We start from the raw sequence: 19573 nt of genomic DNA on the forward strand, positions 1-19573 counted from the left end.
CAGCAGCCAATCAGCAGTCGGCTGTCAGCCGCAGCAGCCAATCAGCAGTCGGCTGTCAGCCGCAGCAGCCAATCAGCGCCCGCAGTGTCCGCCCGGCGGCCGCGTTGAGGGCGGGCCCGGGCCCGGGTCCCAAGCACCGCCTCAGGTAACGCCGGGAGGGGCATGGGGGGAGCGGGGCGCTCCTGGTGGAACGCGGGGCACTGCGGGAAACAGGGGCTGTGCCTGATAGAGTCTGGGGCACCCCGGGAAGCAGGAGCTCTTCCTGATGGAACGTGGGGCACTGAGTGAAACAGGGGCCGTTCCTGATGGAACTCGGGGCACTGAGTGAAACAGGGGCCGTTCCTGATGGAACTCGGGGCACTGAGTGAAACAGGGGCTGTTCCTGATGGAACACGGGGCACTGAGGCAAACAGGGGCTGTTCCTGATGGAACGTGGGCCACTGAGGGAAGCAGGCGCTGTTCCTGGTAGAGCCTGGGGCACTGAGGCAAACAGGGGCTGTTCCTGATGGAATGTGGGGCACTGAGGCAAACAGGGGCTGTTCCTGATGGAACGCGGGGCACTGAGGGAAGCAGGCGCTGTTCCTGATGGAACGCGGGGCACTGAGGGAAGCAGGCGCTGTTCCTGATGGAACACGGGGCACTGAGGCAAACTGGGGCTGTTCCTGATGGAACGCGGGGCACTGAGGGAAGCAGGCGCTGTTCCTGATGGAACACGGGGCACTGAGGGAAGCAGGCGCTGTTCCTGATGGAACTCGGGGCACTGAGGCAAACAGGGGCTGTTCCTGATGGAACGCGGGGCACTGAGGGAAGCAGGCGCTGTTCCTGGTGGAACGTGGGCCACTGAGGGAAGCAGCGGCTGTTCCTGATGGAACTCGGGGCACTGAGGGAAGCAGGCGCTGTTCCTGATGGAACTCGGGGCACTGAGGCAAACAGGGGCTGTTCCTAATAAAAGATGGAGCGGATATAAGTAAAGGGTGCAAATGGAAGGAAAGGTAGTGCTGTCCAGGGAGTCGCAGAACCCCCGTGTGTGTGGAGAGTGCTGAGGGCTTTCCGCAGCTATGCCAGCTAGCTAATTAGAAACATAACATAAATAGTGATTATTTTCCAGCTCATTGCTGGGTTTGTTATATACAGCGTTATATATTGCATGTTTAATGACGCTGACTCTGCAGTCGTGGCTGCCCACAGGCCAGGCCCGGGAGCCGTGGGAGGAGCGGGCGGCGCCTCCTGCCCGGCCAGCGGCGGGACAGGGACCGGGCTCTGGCCGCCTGACACCTGCGTCAGCATCCGCCAGGAATCCAGAGAGCAGCACCGCACGAACGCAACCGGTTAAGTGAAGGCTGGGGAAACTGGGCATGTTTAGTCTAGAAGTGGAATAGTAAAGCCGAGGATCTAGCAGTTTGTGTTAATGTAAGTGGGGGTTTTGGCCATGTTTTTGGTGTCTTGTATCTGTGGGAAGGATGGGAAGCAACTGACTTTCCAGTGAGGAGTTCTGACCAACTAAAGGTAGAACAGGCATGAAGCCATCTTCTGAACGGTTGTTTTTGTTTCATTTTTTAATTTTTTTTTTAATTTGCTGAGATGAATATTTGTCACATAGTGTCATAGCTGGTTCTGAGCATCTCAGATACTCTGTCAGGGGTTTTGTGTTTCTGCCAGGTGTAGCTGAAGAAAAATTTGAGATATGTCTGCAGATGCATAACAAATAATGGACTGTCTAATTGGATGTCTGTTTAAAAAACCTTTTGGTAAACAGCAGCATTTGTTAAGATTAAAGATGAAACTAAAAAAATTAAAGCCCCTCAAAGATCATTGAAAAGGTAACAGATGACAAACTTGTTTTTTTGAAACAAGAATGACAGCTTTAACAGCTCTAAATGCTGGGAATTAGATGCTTCCATATATTTAAATTAATATGCCTGGGCCAAGTGCTGGCAAACAAGTGTGGATTTTCCTTGCACCTGACCTGCCTGACAGGTGAGTGTTACCTGCTGCTGGACTGGCTGGACCGGCAGCTGGCTGAGGGATAGGATGTCAGTGGCGATGCCCTGGTGGATGCTGTCCTGGTGGGTGCTGTCCTCACAGAGCATGGGGACAGGTGCGCATGTTTATCTCTCTCATCACAGCGTGCTCGCTGAATCTGATACCTACGGCGGCACATTCTGGTCCTGGCTACACAAGGGCTGCACAGCCGTGTGAAATGTAATGCGATGAAGCAGAACAGATTACACCCGTGCTTACAGGGGAACTTGTTTGGGAGAGCAGTGTGTGGAAACGGCTGGAAGTCGGAGCAGCGGGATGGCGCTCCATCCCCTGTCGTCTCGCTGAGCCGGGGCTGCCTTGGCTGGGCGCTCCCGAGGCGCGCAGAGCTGTCCCGCGGCGGTGTGCGGGATGTGCCGGGCCGCCGCGGGGCTCTGTCCGTCGGTGCGGCGGAGCGGAGCGGGAGCGGAGCGGGGCGGGGGCGGCACGGGGCGGAGCGGCAGCGGGGCGGAGCGGGGCGGCACGGGGCGGAGCGGCAGCGGGGCGGAGCGGCAGCGGGGCGGAGCGGGGCGGTGGCGGAGCGGGGCGGAGCGGCAGCGGGGCGGAGCGGGGCGGCGGCGGAGCGGGGCGGGGGCGGAGCGGCAGCGGAGCGGGACGGAGCGGGGCGGAGCGGAGCGGAGCGAGGCGGGGCGGGGGCGGGGCGCGCTGGGCCCGTAGCGCGGCGGCCCGGCCGTTGTGGCGGCGGTTGCCGGGGAGCCGCTGCGAGCCCCGAGCAGGTACCGAGCCCTTGGACGGGTCCGGGGCCGTGCCGGGGCCCCTGGGGGAGGCGATGCATCGGGCGCAGGCCGGGGCGGGCTCGGTGCCCCGCAGCGGGCGGGCAGGAATCGGCCGAAGCGGCGAGCCGGGGAACAAAGCGTTGTCAGGCCTTGCCCGGCGGTGCGGGGCTCGCTCCGGTGCGGACGGGCAGTGACAGATATTTCAGATATTTGGCCGCTTTTAAGGAGACAAGGCTATTTTTTTAAAATTTTTTTTTTTTTATTGGCGTCTGTTCATACAGGGATGTATCCAGACGGAGGCTCACGAATTCCTTTTCCTTTCAGCCCCCTGTACATGTAAAGGCTTTTAATTTTTTTTTTTTTTTTTAATTTTTAAATCCAATTGAGCTGCAGTTTTGTTTGGGCTGGGTTTTGGGGTTTTTTAAACATTTGATAGGATCTGTCTCGTTGTGGAAGATCTCAAAGGTTTAGTCTTTGATGGAATGGGAATTATCTATAGCAGGTACAGTTTTGTAAATCCTGATTATCTCAAAGCTTGCTTTCTTTGTGTGCTGGTGATCATCATTTTTGTGCATATAAGCAGATTCTCCTTTCATAGGGGAAAATAAAGAAGACTTTTGCAGGCTTTGTTAATGATAGGAGGAAGAAAAACTTAATTCAGTTTTCTAATGTAGAATTTGCTTCCCAGAACATAGTGACACAGAATTAGTGGTGATGTTGTTTTCCCTTCAAGGTCTTGGAAGCACATGGAAGAGTAATGTTATTATTCTTTGCAGCTTAGATGACATGAAGATGGAGGACTATGAAATATTCTGTAGGAAGCATCTTTCCAGAATCCAAGAAGAGGCAATAAAAGGAAAAATCTCTTTGACTGTTCAGAACAAAAATGTCTCCCTCATTCAATTCTATGGAGTTCCTGTGCTTTCTCCCCTGGTAAGGCCTTTTTTTATTCCTTTTCCTGCCTGGTGTGCTAACTGTGCTATTGGCACTGGCTTTGATGTGCACATGTAATGATTCTACTGAAGATGTCTGTGTGAGCTCTTATCTCACCTGCTGCTTAGTGTATTCTAAGCATTCCTAGCCTTAATCTTACAAAATAAGGGGTTAAATATACTTTTTCCCCCCTCACACTGACGACATTTCCTTTAATTTTTTTAGAAGTTGTCTTCCTAAGGGGAGCACAAATGTTGATTGTTTTCAATAATGTTACTGCTGGGCTTCACATAAAATCATATTGACATTTCAAATATTGAACATGTGAGTTATTTTAATGGTGTAAAAAATGCAAATAAGAAATACCGAGATAGTTCAAAAGCCATTAAAGAATTTTTTTTTGCATGTGTTTGCATCTTCCTCTAATGTATTCCACAGGCTTATCAATTATGTTCAGTCATTCTGTGCTAATGCAAACAGAGCTGAGCTGAAGACTGTTGGTAGTTCCTGCAATACTGCAGCTGACTTCCTTGTTGTAGTGATGGGAAGAAATGGGAGAGAGTCTCTTACAGTGTCCAAAAATCATTATACAGATATAAATTGTGGATATATTGTCACATTGTTCATTTACAAATGCATGGATGTTGTAAGGGTTTTTAGAAAAAATCTCTGAATCCTGTGTCAGATTAATACTGTGGCCTGTAATGTTCATGGAAAATTTTATAAATGGTGTTTCAAATTCATGTTCATTTGCCTGTGTGCCAGGAAGGCATTTTGTACACCTTCCCTTAAAAAACCACTTGAGAAGAAGCTGGCATTTAACGTGTGCACAAAATCTCAGGTGTTTTCTGTTCTTCTAATTGTTTTGTTCTGTTTTTTTTCTTTTGAATTTATTTCTGTAATTCTGTATTGAAATTTGCATTTAGTGATATAAACTGTGTTTCTTACGCTCTGTTTTGCAGCTTAGCCTTGAAAAGAAAAAGGAAATACAGCAGTATAAGGAGAAAGCACTGGAGCTAGAGAGCAGGAAACGGGAGTCCCGGAAGAAAGCTTTATTGACTCGTGTCCAGGAGATTGTAGAAAATGTCCAGGTAGTATTAGTCCAAAGCTGCCTCACAGATTAACAGAAAATCACTGCTTATAGACGTTTTGAGAAAGTGTTGGGGTTCAAGTATTCCCCAATATAAACATGAAAGGTTTATATGCTAACTCTCCAGAACCAGCATTTGTTGGTATTTCATGCTGCGTGTCCTGACATAGATCATTTACTGAGGCTCATTGTAGTGCATGGGCTTGCTTTTCCCTGCTTCTTTTGCTATATGCAAAAGACAGAGCTTACTGTTTCTTTTGTGAGAGTTTAACAACCAGATTGTTAAAACAAGTGAACAACTCCTCTGTGTTAGAGCTGCTTTATTTGCAAGCTTATAGCTTAATCGTAAAACAATCTATATTCAACTTCATGATTACAGAATTAAAATTTCTTTCACAACGACTTGAAATTCTGTTGTGTGCTTTAAAATTTTACTGTAACTATTTTTTTCTTTGCTTCAATAATGAATGTCTTTGCCTCAGTGATGAATTTAGTAGAGGTTTTAATTTAAAAGACTACTATATACATCTAATCAAGGAGTTATTGTATGTCTTTGGAACAGCTGTAATACAGCCTTTAGTTTAAACTGTTCCTTAAACAGTTAATACTGAGTTTGTTGAGTTACCAAGGTGGCAAGCAACAAACACTTTGTAGTTTGCATTGTTTACTGAGAGTGTGTGGCAACACTCAGCTGATTTGGGGTTTGACCGGCAGACCAAAAAGTGTGTTCAATACAAAAATAATGTAAATTCTTTTTTTTTTTTTTCAAATGTGTCCTTTTGGTAACTGAGACACAGCTCATAGGATAATTGTAGAGTGAAAATCCTTTTAAACAAATGCTGGCTGGAAGTAACATGTAATTCTCCCTTAAATAAAGTTGGATTTTAAAATTTTTCCTAAGTTCAAGTGAAGTTTGCAGGAATCTGAGATTCTGAGATTTCATTGAAAATCTGTCATTTTTAAAAATTTTAATTTGCAGATGAAGAAAGGACATAGAATGAGTGATGTGAACACATCGAAGACTGAGAGTTCTTGCCCTGGTTTGGATTCAAAGGCTTTGACTGACTTCACAGCTCCATCGGATATCAATTCAGCATGTACTCCTGAAAGGCAGAGTTCCATGGACTTGCAAAAGACATCAGAACTTAGACCATCAGGTACTGCAGGGCAGATGACATCAAATGTGACAGAAGTAGTTAAAGCAGCAGAAGAAAATGTTTCTTCAAAGCCAGGTGAGAGTCGCTTCTCGGAAGATGCGCCGTGTCCCAGGGCTGCATCTCCTGACAAGGTGTGTAACAAGGTCCCGTCTCATGCTCTGCAGAAGCAGGAGGGACGAGTGGGGTCACCATCAGATGAGGATGTCCAAGATCCATGTGTAATGAGTCTTCAGAACCTGATAAAGAAGTCTAGGGAGTACATAGAGAAAGAGCAGAGCAAGCGTAGCTCAAAAAGCAGTTCAAAGAGGAGCACGAGTGAAAGCCATTCGGATAAAGAAAATGATGGTGTTAAAACAACCGACTCTGTCAAAGAGAGGGCAAAGCTTACGGGCAGAAGTTGCACTGCTCAGACACTTGATAAACCCAGTCTTAATAAATCAAGTACCCTTCTCCACTGTGCCTCTACTCATACAAATAACACAAGTATGTCCACTTTATCCAGTTTTTCTAAAGTAGACATACCTATGAGAGTTGGAACACCCCCTTTGGTGGATTCAGATTCAGATGAGGAATTGAAAAAGAATTCTGTGTTTGAGCGTGACAGTAGCATTGTCAGGAGCCTCACAGGCTCTTATGCCAAATTGCCAAGCCCAGAGCCAAGCATGAGCCCTAAAATGCACCGACGGCGCCCAAGACCTTTATCCATGGGACACATCATTATAAACAACCCTGTGAATGCTTATGAGTTAAGTCCTAAAGGTAAGGGTAGAACAATGGATTTAATCATGCAAGATATTGCAGATAAAAACAATGTGTCTGAATCAGTGCCAAAGTTCATGGTGGACTTCACTGCAGTCTGCCCTGGCAGAGTTCCTGGTGCCAGCAGGAATTCTTTAGGCCCTTGTGATGGGTTGGGGGCTGGCAAACCAAAGCGCCATTCCTTCGGGCTCTTTGAAAGCAGAGGAACAGTGTCGGCTGTGCTGGAAGGACAGATGGTGATGGACAGCAGAGGGCCATACAAAGTAGAGAGCTGTCCTAGTGTGGCACCTCCAAAAGTGAATGAGCCCTTTGCCATCAGTCAGTCTGCAGTGACACAGAAGGTCCTGGCTGTGAATGAAGTGAAAGCAGCTGCTTTGGCAGAAAACACTAAATGTAATTCTGCAGTGGAACTCAATAAATCTTACGACGTGGAAAATCCATCTCCACTACTAATGCAGAGCAAGAATGTGCGACAGCAGCTGGATAATACTCCAAATGTTTCCTCGGCAAATGAGCAGTTCCCAGAAAATTTTGAAAAGGTAAAACGTAGACTTGATTTGGACGCTGACAGCTGCCAAAAAGAAAACAGTTCCTGTGTTCTCAGAGTTGGAATGGAAGAACAAGAGAAGCAGTGGCTGCAAGAACAGAAATATCCCGTGGGATCAGTTTACATTACCAAGAATGCAGTACTTGAAAATATGGCAAAAGGTAAAAGATTTCCTGTGCTTGAGGGTTACTTTTCAGTTTATAAATCTTTTAGAAGATCCCCAGTGGTCATTAGTCATTGGTGTTTCTTTTCAGAAGCCTCATTCTTCTAATTTAATTTGACTTCACTAATACTGATTTCCCATTTCAACCTAGAAGCTGGAATTTAGTTTTACTAAGACAATTGTCTTATGCCACGAGGTCTAAATAAGACTACTAAAAGAAAAGATAGCCCATGTAAATTAAAAGAAAACCATATAGATATTTTCTTCAAATTCAAGACTGTGTTATGTCTGCCTGTGTCTCTACTGAATGAGGCTGAAGTGGCATAAATAACATTATTTCACTCCAGCAAGTGTAACAATTCTTAGAGCTGTTTTCTGTGTCGCTATTTTAACACAGGCTTTTGGTGTTACTGCTGTTCCATCCACAAGTTTAGTTCACCAATATGCACGTGCAAATATTTTGAAGGGCTAGTAAATGATGGGGTTCTGTGCAATACATAATGGGAACTTGATATCAAGGAAACCTGATATCAAAGACATCTTTTTTACTTTTTACTGATGAGGCAAATTACCTCTGATAAAGGATGGATGTCTCTGGCAAAGATCATACAGAGAGTATTTAATATTTGATTCTTTGTTATGTATTTTCTCAGAAGGTATTTTAAAAGCTAACGAGCTGACCTTTGAAGAAGTGAAAAAGAGACTTGAAGAACAGCATGCACAACAACTGTCGATTCTGATAGCTGAACAAGAGAGAGAACAGGAGGAATTGAAGGTAAGGTCAACAGGAAAAATTCTAAGCAAAGGTTTTGTGTTGTCTGGAAGTTTGTCAGGAAGTAGTTGGTTTTGAATGTATATTCTGTTGCTTTGCAGAGTTAGAAAAATAGTCTCATGGTTGAATCTTCCTTTTGTAGGAACTGGAAGAGAAGAAGAGAAATTCAAAAGGAGAGAGGGTTACTACAACGGAAATAGAAATTTCCAAAGTGAATATTAACAGCAGGATGGAGTTGGAGTGGAGAAAAAAAAGTGAAAGTGGCTTGCTGGAAAGTGTGCAGTCTCAGCTGGAGACAGTCCATAACACAAACTCCACCAGCATTGGTAAAACTGGAAGGGAAGAATATAGATTAAGTGTTGTGAGATAATTTGTTCTACAGCACGTGACTGGACCGGCTGTCCCACTGTGTGGATAAGTGCAGTGTTCCTGCCTAGGGCTGCTCAGGATACACAGAAGGCTGCTGGGGGCAGCATTTGTGAAACAAAGGCTGTTGCATCTTTGTGTCACTGGTGTTTAGCACAGGTTCAGCCATCCTTGAACAGTTCCATGTACTGCGTTTGTTATGTAACTGTTTTAGGGCACATCCAAGGAAAACAAGCTAAGAATAGCCTCCTTTGATCAAGGATGAGGATGTGGATTTGCATCATGTCCCAGAAGGATTGTCCTCGTGCCATGTAGCTGCACAGCACTGGGCCAGGTGGTCACATTTGTGTAGAAGCTTTTGAGGGGCTCTGCCAGGGGTTCCTAACTGCAAGGCAGTAGAGCTGTAGCTGATGGAACACCTCTCACCTCTTCCAGAACATTGTGAAATGTTTTGTTCTCTCTTGTGTTTAGCAAATTTTGCATGGAAATCAATCAGAAATACTCAACTTGCCTCTTACCTATAATTGACCTTGCAGACAAAGCTGTGGCCCTCGAGCTGAGTGTATCCACAGACACAGGCATTGCTTCATGGGCAGAAATGTGTGTTGAACTGTGTGTTCTGCTTTCTGTGCAGGTTTTGCTCATACAACACCCAACACCTTTTCTTCAACAAGTGAAACTTCATTCTATCTCTGGGGACCATCAGGTAGTGGAGTTATAAAGACCTCAGTATGCAGGCCAAGTAGTAGGATCAAAACTAGGTGGATTCAGGTAAGGGAAAAGACAGATTTATTTTTATCTTAAAAGGCTCTCATTTTTTTGTAAGGCACTGGTAACAGAAAATTTTAGTATCTGTTCCCGTGTCAACTTTGATTGCATAAGAGAACTGTGTAGGTTATTTTTCTTACTCATATATGCAAAATAATCATATAGCAATATATTGCTTCTGCTAAATTATGGTGGGTGCTTTGAGCCCAGTCAAATATTATCAACAGCTTTTTTCTTACTTGGAAACTTACGTCGCTTGATGGATGTTATTTGATAAATAATTCATAATTCTTGCTTTGTTATAAAAAGTTTTGAATTTTTCTTAAGGTTTTCAGTCCAGAGATACAAATGAAGTTCGACAAGATCACAGCAGTGGCAAAGGGATTTCTCACTCGTAGACTCCTGCAGACAGAAAAACTGAAACATCTTAAGCAAACTGTAAAAGTAAGATCAGCTTTTTTTTTTGTAATAGGCAGCTTCTTCTCTTGTTTGGTTTTTTCCCTGCCTTCCACTGACAGATGAAATCCTGCATTTTCTGTTCTCAGAAGATTTTGAGGCTGCACATGAACGTGTTTGAGTGTTGCACTGCTTAGTGTCACAAGGTCCAAGTCAAACAAAGAATCTGTTTGCTGTGTGTACTGTTTGTAATGATTGCTTTGTTATGAAGGGTTATGCCTAGTGCTTACTCTTATTTTCCCATCTTTCCCAGGATACTCTGGAGTTCCTAAAAATTTTTCAGTCTGAAGCCCCATTGAAAAGAGGAAGTGTGTCAGCACAAGATGCATCCCTTCATGAAAGAGTAATAGTTCAGGTGACACAATTTAAACCTTTTTTTTGGTCTTTCCTAGCTATTCTGCTTTTGTGAAATAAATACATGAAACCTGGAGAGTGGCTTTGTTTATTTGAAGTAAAACATTTAAAGATGAGAAGATTCCATTTTTTGCTTGACACAAAATCATTTGATTTCGAAAACGATTTTCAAAATTACAAAGTGTTTTGTTTAGATTGAAAGCAGAAAGAGCTTGATGTTCAAAACCATGGGTGTGTAAACTTGATGAATATTTAATGAACATTTTAATGATTCTTTCCAGCTGCGAGCTGCTCTGTATGACATCCATGACATCTTTTTCACAATGGACGTGTCGGAGAGAATGAACATCCTGCGTCACGATCGCGAAGTTCGTAAAGAGAAGATGCTCAGGCAAATGGTGGGTTATCTTCCAGGGAATGTAAACTGTCTCAGGACTTTAAGTACTGAGTCATTTTGCTTTTGAGAGATTCTTCCTCACCATGTACAATGTTTCTTCAATCTAAATTTTTAATTATGCTTGTCTAGGTAACTTTCTTCTGTATACTCCTTTTTTTTTAGGATAAAATAAAGAGCCCAAGAGAGCGAGTGACACTTTCAACAGCCACACAGAAATCTCTGGACAGGAAAAAGTGCATGAAGTATGTGCAGCTCTCCCATGGGTGGAGAGGGTTGGTGGAAGGAGTACAAGAGGAGTAGGAGACATAGGAAATAGTGAGGAGAAATTTATGGACTAACAGTTTCTTTGCAAACTGACATCTCTGCTAGGAAAATGAGCAAAAAGCTTTCCAGGTTTATAGTGTCTTGCTAATTGTATTTTGCTCTTACTTTTAAGAGTCTTCCTGTTTGTAAGGAGAAAAACGTTTGTTCTAAGTTGTGCATTTACACTATAATGCAGTGGTGGATGCTTAGTTTATGGTTGATTTTGCAAAATGTAAAAAGTGCCCCAAGTGATTTTATCTATCTAAAGTGCCTAGCAATAGAGACATTTAATGGAGTATCTCTGGCAGAGTTTTTCTGGGGAATGGTAGCAGGCATTATTTTGTGACAGGGTGGGCACTTGTTACACTTGCTCCTTAGTAAAGAAGTGATAATCTGTAGGACTGCTCTGGCAGTGTTACATGTAGGTGTAGTTCCTCTTGTAGGCCTTCTCTGAGTGTTTATGTTCAAGACCTGGATGATGATTTGCTAACTGAAATATGTTTCAATACTTTTGTTTCTCTAGGGCTTCAGAAATGGGAATACCAAGTAAAAAAATAATCATAAAACAAAAAACTCCTCAAAATCGGTAGGTGATGGTTACTTGTATTAAAATGCTTTTAAGAAACTGTCTTACAATAATGTGATGTGTACTGTTGGTTTGCCATTGATCAGCTCAATTCCTGCTAATATTGTCATGAAAATTAATGAAATCTGATTTACCATGGCCTGAGAAAAGGGTTTATTAGCTTATTATAAGTTAGGAAAATATATTTTCTTCAGAGTTGTTTCTGAAATTTTATCTTCAGAAGTTAGTTATTTATGGCTTTAAGCCTTGGTGCTCAGGTTTAAGGTTTTTCTCTGAGATGGACTATTAAACTTTTGGCACTACTACTTTTCCTAATACCCTTTACTTTGCAGTGGAATTATTGATAATGCTTATCTTTAGAAAGCTGTCAGAAAAGTAGTGGCTTTCTAATGTGAGGAAAATTTTGTTCCTTGGCTGTGTGATTGTTTGCTGAGATCACAGAAGTTAGAGTGTTCAGTACATGTTCTTCAGCCAGATAACAGCTGCTCTCTTATGAGGCCTGTCTGCACGTTTATCTCATATTAAAAGTCAGATACCTGGCGTCCCTTAAAACCAGTTTTTATCCCGTGTTTACCCAAAAGCTTTGAAGGCATTCTGTCTACTCATACAGTTCAGCCTTCAAGGACTCCTGTGAGCAATTCAGCCCTTTGTCCTGTGTGTTCTCATCAAAGAGTGGGAACCCAAGACACTGTTGAGGGACATCTATCTGTGTGCTTTTTTGTTTCTTTGTTTTAAATAGTGGAAGTAGTAATCCTGTTGTGGAATTTCAGTTCCAGCCAGTTTGCCTACGTGTCATTTATATTACAAAACCTGTTAGCCTTTCTGAAATTTGTTATGTGAAAGATGATGCATAATTTGGTATTTCTTGAGAGACTTATTTTTGAAGGGAAAACGCACTAATAAAAGTTTGTGTTTTAACAGCATACTTCAACCAAACCAAGGACAGAATGCTCCAGTTCATAGACTGCTTTGCAGACAAGGGTAAGAGCACAGCATGTTTCTAGCCTAAAGATGAAACTAATTTCAAAGTGCAAGAACAGTGATTGATGCATAGTGTTTACACATAACATACACATAACAGTACAACTGTTGTTCAGAGTAGAAATAATTACTTCTCTCAGTATTTTGAGAGAGTGATGAAGCTTTGTTTTACCTTATACTGCAGGAAAATATTTATTGTTGTCATTCTCTTGTGTATTGTCTTCATTTACACTGTTCCAGCATTTCTATTTGTAACATTCATTCCATGTAGCTTTGCTTCCACTTAATGAAATACTGTATTTTTATATGTAGACTGTAATGCCATGGTATCTAAACAAAATCAGTTTCTTCAATAGAGTTTTTCAATCTGTTCATGGGGAGATGTTCTCCTACTTAATGTGTCTATGTAAGCCATAATAATACCAATAGGAACTGTACTGGTGCTCAGGAGGAGGCTCTGTGGGACGCTGTAAAAATGTTTTCATGCCAAACACAGTTTGATAGTGTCTGTATTTTTGGATAGTGTCTATATTTTTGTATACAGCCTTTCAAGTTTGTTGCAAATGACTTATTAACTGTTTTATATTTAATTAGAACCCCTAAGACCTCAGTGAATGGGGTTGAGCAAAATAGAAGGAAGGCTGCAGGGAGCAGAGTGCCTAACAAGGCTGTTTCAGGTGTGTAGAAAATTGGTGCTTGGATCTTATAGTAAATAAGTTACTAGTATCTAGAAAAAGTAAATTGGCAATATATTGTTTTCCTTTCCTTGTGCACCTGCTTTGCTCTGCCTTAAGTCTAACCTATCTCTTCAAACAAACCTGCGCTGGTAACTGAGCCATCCACTTTCAAATTCTATAAACATAATGTATAGAATGTGCTGCACAGCTCATTTGCTTTCCCTCACCAGATGCCCCGTCATAAAAAAGATTGCCAGATATATTCACTGAACTGTTGAGAAATTGCTGGTAGTCAAAACAGACTTGGATTAGAATCTTCATGTAGTTTGATTCTTAGTTCTGTACACACATCTTCAGCATGGAGCATATTCAAAGGACTGGAAGGGCAGTTTCAGACTCCTCAGAGGGTGTTCACTCATCATACAGTCCTAAAATTATACATATATATATATATATATATATATATATATATATATATATATATATTCCTGTAGCATCTTACAGCATGCTTAAGTCTTAATGACCCAAGTTTAAAAGTGGAGTATTTCTGTGCTACCACACAGAGATGACTGATTGGTTACCTTTTCTATAAAAGGTTTGGTAATTGTGCTGAACCTCTAATAAATCACTGTGAATGGTCTTACACAAATTCTGTTTTTTAAATTAGATTTTAAATTTCTGAAGTGATAAACCTAGATTTATCAAAAGGTAAAGTGGCTGTTAGGTTTTAAAACTATCTAAGATCTGAATTACACTTTGTTCTCAAAGGAGAGTTCCACAAGTCAAGTATAAAAATTGGGAATTTTGGGGCTTAAAAAAGAGTTTTTTAATGTAGTAGGATTTCAGTTGTTTTCCATAATGTTTTAAATAATCTGTATGTATTAAGGATCAAACCTTTCCTATAAGGGAAATGCTTATTTATTGCTGCCCCAGAGCAATGCTGGCAGGGAGTATCTGTGAGTTTGAAGGCAGTGTGTTTTAAACTATTTAAATGGGATGTTTTCCCAGATGCTACTTCGTGAAGTCAAAAGAAGTGGCCACAGAAGGATGTATAGTGAGGCAGTATGCATAAACACAGATAGCATTGCAGTATCAGAGGGGGAGATGAAAGGCGGATGATGAGATCACAACCAGAGTGTGTTCATTTATTTTTCTGTACTTAGTTCTCCTGGCAGTGCTGTCATCACCAAAGTAGAGCAAGGCAGTTGTTTGGTTGGACTCAGTGACTCTACAGAAAAATTAGCAAAGATAATAAATAATCTTCCTTAAATATAAAGCAGAAAAAGTAAATAATACAATTTTAGCAACCAGAGGTAGCCATTAAAGCAAGTGTTCATCTGCAAGTTTGCTACTGACTAGTAAAGGAACATGCTGGAGAACAGGGACAAGAAAACAATCAAAACCTCTACCAGTTACAGTATTACAGAGGTTGTGAAAGAGTAGTTGTGTTAGGGTGGTGTCAGGGTCAGGTCTGGCACTGATTCCAGGTTTGGGTCCCATCCCCAAACCCATGTAATTCACATGGAGCTCATAGTGAACACAGTGCTGTTTACATTGTGGCTGGCACCAGACATCCAGTCAAGTGTTCAATGTCCTCTGTGTCGGCAGCGTGTGCTGCTCTGCTGAGGAACTCCCTGGCTTTATCTTAACCATAATTACCAAAGTTGTGACAGGTCATACTTGGCAATGAAAAAACTTCTTTGGGATAGATCTCCAAAGTTCTCTTTGCCTTGTTGCTGTTTGTCAAGTATCTGGAAAGTCACTGAATGCCTTCTGCTGTGGCCTTCTTGGAACTTCAGGCAGATGTGGCCAACCAGTTTTATGGTGGTTAGTTCTGGTGCTCAGTGTAACTCATGTAGAGCTTGGACATCACACATGGTGATGCAATAGTAACACTTCTGTGGGCTCCTTCAGAAATAGGTTAGACTCCTTGTACTGAATGAATAGAAATGCATTCTGAAGTTATTACATGGGCATGAAAGAAACAATCTGCATAATTTTGCAATAATGAAAGAACTTCATTTAAATATATTTAAATAGAGTATGGTTTCCTTTATATATGGGTGAAATGGGAATAATGAAAAGTCTGGCAGTATGTTAAATAGGGTGTTGATTTAATTTATTTTCTTTGTTCATTCCTGACTACCAATTAAATTGTGCTTATTAGAGGGGTAAAAAGGGAAGGAGGGCTAGTAAGATACAGTTATTATAAATACATTCAACTTCAATGTGAGACAAACCCTCAGAAGAAAATAACATCCTTGTCCAACATTTTTTCTTTTGTTCTCTTGATTGTTGTTTTAAATTCTATATGCAAAGTGCTTTGCGACTTTAATACCACTCAGACTGATTGTTCTTTTTCTGGCAGGAAGACATTTTGTTTAGGAATCAAGTGGCAATCCTCAAGTTAGTTTTTGTTGAGTTTTGCTCCTTCAATCCAAAGTTCTGTGCTTAAGAGAAAAGCACAGACTCATAAATCAGTAATTTTTTTAAAAGTTCAATTAGTTTAAATCAGGCTGAGATGTTCCATCAATAGTCTGCAAGGGGGGCGAGGCAGGCCATTTAATGAGGTCTGGTTGTGTTAGAAGGTGGTTGAGATCAGGTTGCTCCTACAAGAAGACGTGTTCATCTCCTCTGCCCAGTTTCCTTTCCTGTGGAAAGGAAATAGAGGGCAGGGGGGACACAGAATGTCTGGGTGGTGGCAGCTCTTGGCCAAGCCAAGGGCACAGCTTGCCCATGTGAGGTGCTGGGGGCTGTGGAGTGTGTTGGCTTTCAGGCCAGCTCTTCAGGAAGCCTCAGGCCTGCTGTGTGTGAGTAGCAGGTCTGTCCTTTGTCCCAGGAGAGAGGCCTCATGTGATTGCCCCTTGCCACTGGAAAAGGATGGGTGGTAGTTGTTTTCAGAACTGTCACTGGTTTGATTCAAATTTGCCTTCTGCAATTCCTTAGTCTAGATTGCTGTGGGATTTTTGCACACTCATATGCTTTACTGTAATACCCTGTTACTTGTGTGACATTTTTATATAACGTGGAGGACACTTGAGGTGAGTCAAGGGGTAGTGTTAATCACTATGAAAGGGCTGTGTCTGTCAGCCTGGTTGTCTGTCCTAGAAGATCCCAGGTGATCTGAAGAGCGCAGCCCTGGGGAGGGCAGGGCCAGTGAGAATGCCTTTTGTGTCGTGGGTGCTGTTGAGATGTGAGGGCTCTGGGCATTCCCAAAGCTGCTTTGGCCTGTGCTGATCATAGCCCTGGGACACCTGTAAGTAACCACAGCAGCTCTGACCAAGAGTAACCAAAGAGCCCAAAAAGGACTGGCACTTCCTTTGTCACCTTCATTTACTGCCTGGTCGTCATTTCTCTTCCATGGCTGTCTTCCATTCCCACTGCTCTGCACCCTGTGATATGGTTTTCACTGCTTTGTGTAAATGTTTGCTCACACTGCTGCACTTTCTTGATAACTGCTTGAACCTGAAGAATGCTGAGTTGTGCTACTTCTTAGCAGCCTGCAGTGCTGAACCCTCATTACTGGAAGATACTTGTGCTATGCATAGTATAATATGGATTTTTAATATATGTATGTATATACTTGTTCCCTCTGGAAACACTTATTTGTTTTATTTATTTTTTTACTCAAGCATCCTTTCTTTTATAAGGGCTCTGCCTGATGATTTTCATACTGCACCTCTAATTCTGTTGTCTTATTGACGTATGGGAGCCTACAGCTGTCTCTTGTTTTAATTAATCTGACAAAAGGAAAGAGTTATGCTAAGTATTCAACTTGTATAATATTTTTAATTGATATTTTTTAAAAAAGTAATACATGGCATAGTTAAACTTAATCAGCCATTTCATCTATTTTGGTTATGCAGTAGTTCTTTAAAAAATTTGTGAATTGTGGTTGTAGTTGTTTTAGAATAGCAGAAAAGAAGATAGCATAGTTATCAAGTAAGGCAATACTATAAAATGTCATTACTTTTAAACCTATAGGTAGTTTTCATAAGGCTTTTGGGGTGTACCATTATGAAAACTGTCATTTAAAAAGTAGTCACTGAATGCATAATACTGCTTTAAAAAAAATTGTCCTGATTTTTTTCAGCTATTTTTGTTGGCTAATCCTGTTTAAAAACCCAATACTATTAATTGTAATATGGTAATGTTTCTACTTATTTTTAGGAGCATATGCAGGAAGAACCCAAAGAAAGAAGCCAAATGTTGTGATAATTTAAGAAGACAACATTCACTGGGATAAAATGGCTGTGTTTTAAAGATGGCTTTGTCAGCACCGATTTTTAATATTGCATCTTCTTTGCATAGATGTATATTTAGACATCATAAACCTACTTTGTCATTTTCAGATGACACATAACACAATCATATTGAAGCTGCTTTGAAGCTCTAATGCTTGTGGGAAAATTGCATGTTAGAACTTGTGTACAGAATAGTATTAATATATAAAAGATTCATAATCTTGTTTATTTAAAGACCAGCACAGGGCAACATGAAGGTAATTTGTGACTTTTTCACACTTTCTAATTCTAGTGTCTTACATATGCTTTTTGCATTACTTAAATTGCAATTTCTGTGTGTTGAGTGCCACTATAAGTCATGGGTATATATTTAGTTTCATACCATAAAGTTAAAGCAGCTAAATGTGAAAAAAAGCCCCAAAACTTAATTTAAACAAAAGTGAGCTTTCAAGTCAGTGAATTTGTCAGCAGCTGTTCTGAATGTACTTTCTGTAGGAATGAGATTAGCTCAGTTTCAGTACTCTAAAGGCCTTGTACCAAATGTTTTGCATTTCTTCTGAGCTGGACAGATGTGGTCCAAATTCACTGCTGGGCTGGTGGACAAACTTTCACTGATCAAACCGAAAATGTGCATTTATAAGTGTGGTAGATCAAACCACTCTACTGAAAGAGCCCTGGGTTTTTATTGCCCTGCTGTCTACTGCATTTTCTTAGGGAAACAACATCTGTCCAACATGGAGACATGTATGTTCTACAAAAACTGCAGAAGGTACGATTTTAACTGTTTTACCATTTCAGACTTAAATAGTTATTTCAGTCTGTAATAGTAATTCAGATATGTTACACTTAATTGTTGACAATGGCAGTTTTTTCCTGAGCAGTTTATCTTCTGCCGGGTGATCTAACAGGCCCTTGTACTGAAGTCATGATTTCTGCAGGTGGGGAATCCCTACCAAATCCCAACACTTTCACATTTATGACTGTCTAACATTAGAGATCGTGGTCATATTATGATCATAGTCTTCCAACTGATGGATATTATCCATCAACTTGAGGGGAGCATCATTCTCCACCTTCTTTTAATGAGCTTGAGACATGATATGAACAAAGTTCTAGAGAGAAAAGCTCGGCTGTGTAATCTTTGCAGTAGAGAGATGACTTCCAGAATGTAAATTAGGTTATATTTTGTTACTTTCCCAGTGTCACTATAATACAACGCACTAAACTTTGGAGGCTTTGTAATGTGTTGACATGAATGTAAGAGAAGAAGGACTAACTGAAAATTTCATTGTGCTAAATAGCGTGAAAGAGAAACATTAATAATGGGATGAGGACAGTTATTTCATGGGCAGTGATGAGTGGATTGGCTTGACTGTGGCACCAGCCTGTGGCTTTTATCTGCCACCAAGTCTGTCCTCTGCAGCTGGTGATGCTGTTCAGAACAGCTGTATTATAGCAGGCACTAAGTTACCCAAATTGCATGCTTGCAAAATGGCACAAACCCTGCCCCAGCGCCTTGAAGAATGACACTGCTCAGTTTGTTTGAAGCCTGAGGCCAGGGGCTCCCCTGATGGTGTGAGTGGAAGACCTGCCTCCTTCACACTAACGCTGTGGTGCTTTAAAATCGCAGCTGTAGTATGGAAAATGCCCCAGGCAAGCTTCCTGCTCACCTGGTGAGCAACAAAGCTGTGTTTTAGTTCCCAGCTTTCCTTAGGAGTGGAAAACTTCTCAAGAGGGGAAGAATTTACAGTGACAAGAGTAACCAGTGTCACAGATGACAGAAGGTGCTGTTGATATGGCAGCACTGAAGATTGATGCTTTTAATGGATGTTTTATGTGCTGTATTTATTATTAGCATAGGCAATATGTTGATGCACAGATAGGTTTAGTGTGTTAGTAGAAATGAATGTTTCCCTTCTCTTAGGGTTTCACATCTAAACCTCTTGTTCTTCAAGCATGTTTCCAGTGTGTAATAAAGCATTATAGCACAAGGGTCTTTTTTTTTTTTTTTAAACTTTCATGAGGCCTTTCTCTTGGCAAGTGCCAGAATTTGATTTTGTACTTGCTGTTTTGTATTTATACATATTTATCTTTTTATTTTGTGTGGAATTGTGATACCATTACAGAAGTCTATTTATTTTTGTACTTTGTTTCACTTTCACCGGTCTGGCTTTTGACTTGACGCGTTCTGCACAATAAACTCTCGATCTTTACCCCGCGCTGTCTCCGTGTGCTGTGGCGCAGCCTCGCCTCCCTCAGGCGCT

At 41.8% G+C, this 19573-nt stretch overlaps 2 protein-coding genes across 8 annotated transcripts in view; both read left to right on the top strand.

Moving 5' to 3' along the window:
* The first annotated feature begins 95 nt into the window (after positions 1-95).
* On the top strand, positions 96-17370 carry CCP110 (centriolar coiled-coil protein 110). Of its 7 annotated transcripts, none has more exons than XM_038150801.1 (15): positions 96-145; positions 3533-3689; positions 4652-4780; positions 5759-7403; positions 8059-8180; positions 8320-8503; positions 9178-9314; positions 9639-9755; positions 10021-10122; positions 10403-10519; positions 10681-10760; positions 11345-11407; positions 12329-12388; positions 12983-13065; positions 17236-17368. In XM_038150801.1, exons 2-15 carry the CDS (start codon positions 3543-3545, stop codon positions 17286-17288), a joined length of 3039 nt encoding a protein of 1012 aa, XP_038006729.1. In that variant the 5' UTR covers positions 96-145; positions 3533-3542; the 3' UTR covers positions 17289-17368. The 7 variants fall into 7 exon arrangements, with proteins under 7 accessions (XP_038006729.1, XP_038006727.1, XP_038006728.1 ...); XM_038150799.1 differs by lacking the exon at positions 96-145 and adding an exon at positions 1043-1410; XM_038150800.1 differs by lacking the exon at positions 96-145 and adding an exon at positions 1043-1328.
* A 469-nt stretch (positions 17371-17839) lies between these two features.
* The window catches only part of VPS35L (VPS35 endosomal protein sorting factor like), a 48020-nt gene continuing 46286 nt past the window's right edge, over positions 17840-19573 (top strand). Inside the window, exon 1 of the mRNA XM_038150804.1 lies at positions 17840-18078. Within this exon, the coding sequence (XP_038006732.1) occupies positions 17879-18078 (200 nt within the window). The 5' untranslated portion in view covers positions 17840-17878. The remainder of the gene's footprint in view (positions 18079-19573) is intronic.

The sequence above is a fragment of the Motacilla alba genome, chromosome 14 (assembly GCF_015832195.1).
Source record: "Motacilla alba alba isolate MOTALB_02 chromosome 14, Motacilla_alba_V1.0_pri, whole genome shotgun sequence".
NCBI lineage: Eukaryota > Metazoa > Chordata > Aves > Passeriformes > Motacillidae > Motacilla > Motacilla alba.

Excerpts from the sequence above, each read along its gene's own strand:
- CCP110 (XM_038150796.1), top strand. The coding sequence starts at position 3,239 with ATGGGAATTATCTATAGCAG. Across the intron at positions 3,259-3,532 it reads ATGGGAATTATCTATAGCAG|CTTAGATGACATGAAGATGG; the intron begins GTACAGTTTTGT and ends TATTCTTTGCAG. Across the intron at positions 13,066-17,235 it reads GCCTAACAAGGCTGTTTCAG|GAGCATATGCAGGAAGAACC; the intron begins GTGTGTAGAAAA and ends ACTTATTTTTAG.